This window comes from Clupea harengus, unplaced genomic scaffold (assembly GCF_900700415.2).
Source record: "Clupea harengus unplaced genomic scaffold, Ch_v2.0.2, whole genome shotgun sequence".
NCBI lineage: Eukaryota > Metazoa > Chordata > Actinopteri > Clupeiformes > Clupeidae > Clupea > Clupea harengus.
In genome coordinates, this window is record NW_024879693.1 from 75,406 (window position 1) to 81,834 (window position 6,429).

Sequence of the window (6,429 nt, forward strand, 5' to 3'; positions counted from 1 at the left end):
ACAGGTTTATTGGGAGAGCTAAGCCAGGGGAACAGGGGTTAATAAAGAAAACAGGATACTAAAACACAAAAGATCAGAGTCCAACGGATAAGGTCCAAACAGGACAAGAGATAAATGTCCGAGTGATGGAAGTGAGGAGGTTATGTTGAGTGGGTGACAGGTGGTAATCCTTCTGATAGACAAACAAATAGACAGACATACTGAACTGAAAACATAACCTCATTGGTGGAGGAAATGATGCACAGCAGCTGAGGTGTATTGTTGAATGGTTAATGGTATAGTTATGTACGAATAAGGGCAACATGATATAAGGTGTTACATTTACAATATATTTACATTGTAAAAAATGATATGCTGGAAACTTCTAAAAAGAAAGTGAGGCAACCATATTACACGCAATTATACTGAACAAATTCACAATCATGCTTTTTTCAGGACGTAAACTCAAAGAAATCATGTAAGGTGACCAAAATAATTGAAGTTATTTTTACAGTCTGACATGTATTGCAGTCATTAAGCCAAAATAGAAGATAGGATGATCTCCGAGTAGGAATCGCTGATCAGCCTTTTTTAAAGGAACCTAGTTCCTCCCACTTTCTTGTGTTTGGCTAATCCTTATAGCCATTTAAAACTAACTCCATCCTTTAACTTTACTCAATCAGAACTTGTTGGATTCTCAATTTGCTTTTAAGGTCAGCTCTGTAATGTAAAAAGCCACAGTCAAGATAGCGGAGAGAGCTATGTTCTTCCATACATCATTTCAAACAGTGATAACAACATGCATGCTTAATTTCACTAATTTAACTCTTGGATTCTCAATTTGCTTTTAAGGTCAGCTCTGTAATGCTAGTTTCATCCTGCTGACTGGTCTATGGGTGTTGAAATTATTCAGTCACTTCAGAAGAGAAGGATCATCAGCTTCTAAACCAGGAGCAATCAATAATTAAGTCATGCTGGCGAGACAATCTGAACACAGATGTTTTACTCCTGTTATTTTCTCAGGATGAAAATACATTTTGTCCTTGTACATTTGTACACTTGTATATTTTGTAAATTTTTCACGGCCTTTTTGGCTTTCTATTTGTTTGAATTCGACCTATTCAACTTCTCTATTTGCTAATCGGTTGCATGTTGAGACTGACGGTTGCTAAGCCAACAAACTGCTATGTAACCTTGGGTTTTATTATTTGTGTCTGAAAAATGTGTGACGCACACTAGCACAGCTATCTACTATTTCTACCCAGTTTTTCTGATAAAATTCTAGAATGTGCAGGCGCTGCATCAGCTAAATGAGCCTCAATGAGCCTCAGTGAGACAGCGCTCTCACTCATGTCTGGCCTAAAAAGGATAGAGTCATTTAGCCTACAAAGCTTACACATTGATATTTTGTGCCCACATAAAACTAGGGTTAGAGTTATGTATGTAGCCTACAGAAAAACAATATGAAACTAGAAGGGCCCTCGGAGAGCGTAGACCTCAACCATGGCCACCTCGGAATGTTACTGAAAGTGATACACAATTCATGGACCCGCTCCAAAATGCAATGGGTTCTTTCTTGGCCAAAACTACACCCCTTTACCAAGGTCAATGAAAATCGGCCTGGTAGTTTTCATGTAATCCTTCTGACAGACAAACAAATAGACAGACAAACTGAACTGAAAACATAACCTCATTGGTGGAGGAAATGATGCACAGCAGGTGAGGAGTATTGTTGAATGGTTAATGGTATAGTTATGTATGAATAAGGGTAACGTCATATAAGGTGTTACATTTACAATATATTTACATTGTAAAAAATTATATGCTGGAAACTTCTAAAAAGAAAGTGAGGCAGCCATATTACACGCAATTATACTGAACGAATTCAGAATCATGCTTTTTTCAGGATGTAAACTCAAAGAAATTATGTTCCAAAGTTCCAGAAATCAAGTTATTTTTACAGTCTGTCCTAAAAAAAACACATGTTTTCACGTAATAAATTCACTGTAATGTTGTTATCTCACTTTTTTGAATAGTTATGACACAGTAAGTTTGAGAGTATACACCATTGTTTTCAGGGGTTTGCATAAGTTGCAGTTATTGTAGGTTTGTTCTATTACTGAATTACATTAAGTCAACAACTAAAATCCTCAGAAGTTGATGTCGTGGCGTAAACCAGCCACTCTCTTGCAATTCCACAATCAAGAGTCAAGAGGCTGAATGTGCAGATCTGAAATGTATTGCAGTCATTAAGCCAAAATAGAAGATAAGATGATCTCCGAGTAGGAATCGCTGATCTGCCTTTTTTTAAGGAACCTAGTTCCTCCCACTTTCTTGTGTTTGGCTAATCCTTATGGCCATTTAAAACTAACTCCATCCTTTAACTTTACTCAATCAGAACTTGTTCACTGCAAAAAATGCACTGCTGGAAATAAGAAAATAAATCTTAAAATTAGGTTTAAATAATGTATTTCAAGCAAAAAAATCTGCCAATGGGGTAAGCATTTTTTACTTGGTAAGAATTCTCATAATTAGCATGAAATCCTAGCCACCAAAAAACTTAAAACTAGACAAAATTGCTACTCAAAAAGAGGAGATTTGGCTTGTTATAAGTAACTTAAATGTAGGTAATTTATAGAACCTTTCTTGGATTGAGTAAATTAGTCTTAATATTCATCTGGAAATAAGAAATAAAATCTTAAAATTAGGTTAAAATAATGTATTTCAAGCAAATCTGCCAATGTGGTAAGCATTTTTTACTTTGTAGAAATGAGTATTTTTTTCTTAAATTAAGGTGAAAATAATTAGTCAAACTGTCTTTAAATAAGAGATTAGACCTTGTTGTACATAAATAAAGCGACACATTTTTGGCTCAAAATCTCATAATTCACTCTGCTGGTACAAGTTGCAAACAGACATGTACAAATTATTGGTTTGTGGACTCTTTATGGTAAGACAAATTGTAAGACAAGTAACAGTAACATAAGGAATTTTTATAACAGAAAAGATAAACATTTTCTGTATTTTACTTCCGAACACTTTGAAGACAATTTTCTTCTTCAAGTTGACTAGAGTTACCCCCCCCCCCCCCCCCCCACAAACCAAAAAACAAACTCAGACTTGCATCACACATCCCATCTAAACATCAAAATAATGATGATGATGTAAATGATGAAGTAGCATAGGAAACTCTAGGTGTGTGTGTGTGTGTGGTTGTTTGTCTGTGTGTGTTCAACGAATCCCCGCCCTCAGTCTATGAATGCCTTCCAGTCGGCGATTGCTCTCTTGTAGGATGGGGTGATGTCCCTCTCATGCAGCCCATCCCCGAGAACTTCTGTCTGAATGACAGATAGCAGTGTGGCAATGCATTTCGGATATGTTAAATGAAACACGTAATAGCAGCCCATCAGGTAGAGGATGGCCTCGTGGAATTTTATCTTTGGAAAGGAGCACAGTGTGGTGGGCCCAATTGAGAGGAGGCAGTTTTCTTGCCCCAACAGGACGATTGGGTGGGATCGAGTTAGGAGAAAAGAGTCTGGGCTCTCACAGGACTAGAAAAGACAAAGTGGAAAGAAAATCCTTGGGTTAATAAGAAGCAAGAGTAAACTAACCATTTACGAAACATAACATATTTTTCAAATGATTCTTCAAGTACCAACACTCTCTGTCTCACCGTTAAAATGTGAAAAAAGACTTTGCTTGGGGTGCGTGTCTTTTTGGGCGCCATGGCAGGTGATTGAAAAAGTTGTGGAAGAGCAGAGAACACTGCAGTAGCATGTTCCACTGGATTAAAAAGAACCACACAAAGTAAATTAGTAACAAACACTGAAATTCATATTTCACATTATCCATCCATTATTGACTTCCACAACTCACCTCCATCCAAGGTCTTTGGAGGCTTCATGAATTTTCTCATTACGCCATAAAACTGCACTTTCCCATAAAAAGTTTCCCATCTGTCCTTAATGTTGGCAATGTAGTCTGGATTGTCAGGGTTTATTATCCTCCGTAGCTCGTCCATGATCTGCAAAACACATCAAGACATGCTTAAGTCAATGTCTGTTATATTTCTTGCTCAATGTTATATGAAACATTACAAATTACATCACTTATTTCTCACTGCATTGTGCAATATGTAATTCTTTAATAAATATTGTGCTCATTGTTGATTTTCATTGAAAACGTCTTGTCTGTGGGAGGCTCCAACACTGGCTAAGCATAGTGTATTCTGTATGTCAGCCTAAACACATTTGACATAACACAGTAAACAAATTACCTGATTGTGTAAAAAAAAAAAAAGGCAACTGAATGATTTGGTAAAATAGATAAGGTCAAGACTTACGTGGTCAAGTTCTCGGAAGCAGGGGTACGCATCTAAAATCTTCCCCGGTCTGTCTTGTTCTTTGAGAGTGTCAGAGACAATGAATTGTCTACGGGACTGGAATTCCAAATCAAGAAGATGAGAAACCGCAGCTTTGTTCGGCTTCTTAGACTTGTACATATCCTGGAGGGTACGATAGTGTCTTGCCTGGCTTTTTTCACTGTCCAATAAGTCTCCTGAACCTGTATTGTAGGCGATAGAGAGCCAAATTGTATGACAGCAGAACGGAGATGAAAGCATTCACTTTTCTAATATGCAGTCATAAGCGAGACAATAAAACAACTATTGGTTAAGCTGCAGTAGCACAATAAACATACAGGCAATTCAAGTAAATCATTTTGTGTGTTAATTGTGAGTTAACGATTACGCACTTTGAAGTAACAACATCCACGTATGGTGCATTTCATTGTAATTAATGGTTACTATTAACCTAAAACTAGTTTTGTTTAAGTAGTTAGAAAATGTATGGTCAGTGTAACATACCTGTGGATGGTTCATCATTGTTGTCCGTCAGTCGTTTTGGGGTGCTTGTACTGGCTGGTGATCTTTCCAAGATGACAGTTGATGCACTGGAGTCCCAATCACTACTGTCATCAGCATCTTCATTTCGACGTTGTACTTTAACAGGTGGACCCTTGGATTTCACAGGACTTTTCACGTTAGAGAGCCTCTTCATGAGCTTCCTTGACACATTCTCCTGTAGAGTAGATTTTAAAATGCATTTAGCGATGCACGGAGATGCATTTAAAAATGTCAGCAAAATTTGAAGCATATAATGACGTTTTTCTTTTTTACATACCCACACATTGTCAGATGACTTGTCCTTAATCATCGGGTAGTACTCAACCAAGCGCTTAGCCATGGAGATGACTTCGTGTTTTGATGGATAGCGGAACTCCTCAGGTGCTCTGGCTATGGCGATCATATTGGTCATTGTGTTACGAATCAGGCGGCAGAAAAGCTCTTTGGATAAAGTGACCTCTAGCTCTTTCCCAAGTCTTTGTTTTTCAAAATATAAACGTCTCGCCTGCTCCAGCTCACTGTCAGTAAAGATGACATATTCTATACTGGAGAATTTTAGAAACTTGCCAGGAGAAGTTGCATCACATTGAGCCGTTGATGGCCCTGCCATTGCAGTGGGACCCTCTTCCCCCTACATTCACAAAAAGACCAAAGATTGCATTTTGGCGAGAGTTACGCTTTAACAGATTAATGCTGAAGTCAGTATATAAAATAAAAAACAAATCTTAAATTGTTATTTAATTAAGTAAAGGGCCAAACACGTAATCTATTCTTAAACATCACCCACTGCTACAAAATAATTGGTCCTGCATGTTTGTGAAATAATGCCCTCTAGCGGTTGCTTTGTATACTTACCCTATCTTCCACGTGTATTTTGAGCCATATAGCTTTTCGACGGAAAAAGTGTTCTGGGCCAGGGAAGAGGTCCCTAATGTCATCTCTAGAAATAGAATGCAGCTGGTCTTCGCTGATATTAGCTGCTGTAATGTACAAAACACACACACACACAAAGTAAGTTAACCTTAATGGTTCAGCACAGCTAACTGGGCTAGCAAACTGACTAGCGCTAGCAAACTACCATTAGTTTGCTCGACTAGCCAATTTTGCTAATCTAGCCTGGATTCTATATCAATGATTACAAGTTTCGTCGTCACGTTTAAAACATTAAAAAAGAATTACCTCTCAGTGTGTTAATAGCCACATCATCGAGATTTGAAAGATGAATGATGATTGATTAGATCAGATGAATTTCTTCCAGCAGGAGAGCTTTGCTTGTGATTTCCCAAAATTGAAATACAGTCGTTGTTGAAAGTGGCGCGAGCCAGGCGAGGTAGTGAACAAAGTGGAATGTACCAAATCGACTTCCCGGAATGGGGATGAATAATCGAAATTAAGTTGAAATGCACTTGTCTTGGCTTCATTACTTGCATACATTTCAAATTGGCCAATGATACCGAATAAACTCTCTAATTTCAAACATGATAACAAATACATAATGTATTTGATTATGACCCATGCTTTTTGATATAACATTTGCTTGGGCTCAT

General features: G+C 37.7%; 1 protein-coding gene across 1 annotated transcript; it reads right to left on the reverse strand.

Annotated features, from left to right (window-relative positions):
* Positions 1-3,180: 3,180 nt before the first annotated feature.
* LOC122129900 lies at positions 3,181-5,225 on the reverse strand. The gene is made up of 6 exons (XM_042704630.1): positions 5,160-5,225; positions 4,844-5,057; positions 4,322-4,542; positions 3,856-4,003; positions 3,653-3,762; positions 3,181-3,530 (listed from the first exon to the last, which is right to left on the reverse strand). Exons 1-6 carry the CDS (start codon positions 5,220-5,222, stop codon positions 3,228-3,230), a joined length of 1,059 nt encoding a protein of 352 aa, XP_042560564.1. The 5' UTR covers positions 5,223-5,225; the 3' UTR covers positions 3,181-3,227.
* Positions 5,226-6,429: the final 1,204 nt, after the last annotated feature.

Coding starts and splice junctions, on each gene's coding strand:
- LOC122129900 (XM_042704630.1), bottom strand. CDS start 5,222: ATGGCTAAGCGCTTGGTTGAGTACTACCCGATGATTAAGGACAAGTCA. Junction 5,058..5,159: donor AGTCATCTGACAATGTGTGG/GTATGTAAAAAA, acceptor TCTACTCTACAG/GAGAATGTGTCAAGGAAGCT. Junction 4,543..4,843: donor CAATGATGAACCATCCACAG/GTATGTTACACT, acceptor CCTACAATACAG/GTTCAGGAGACTTATTGGAC.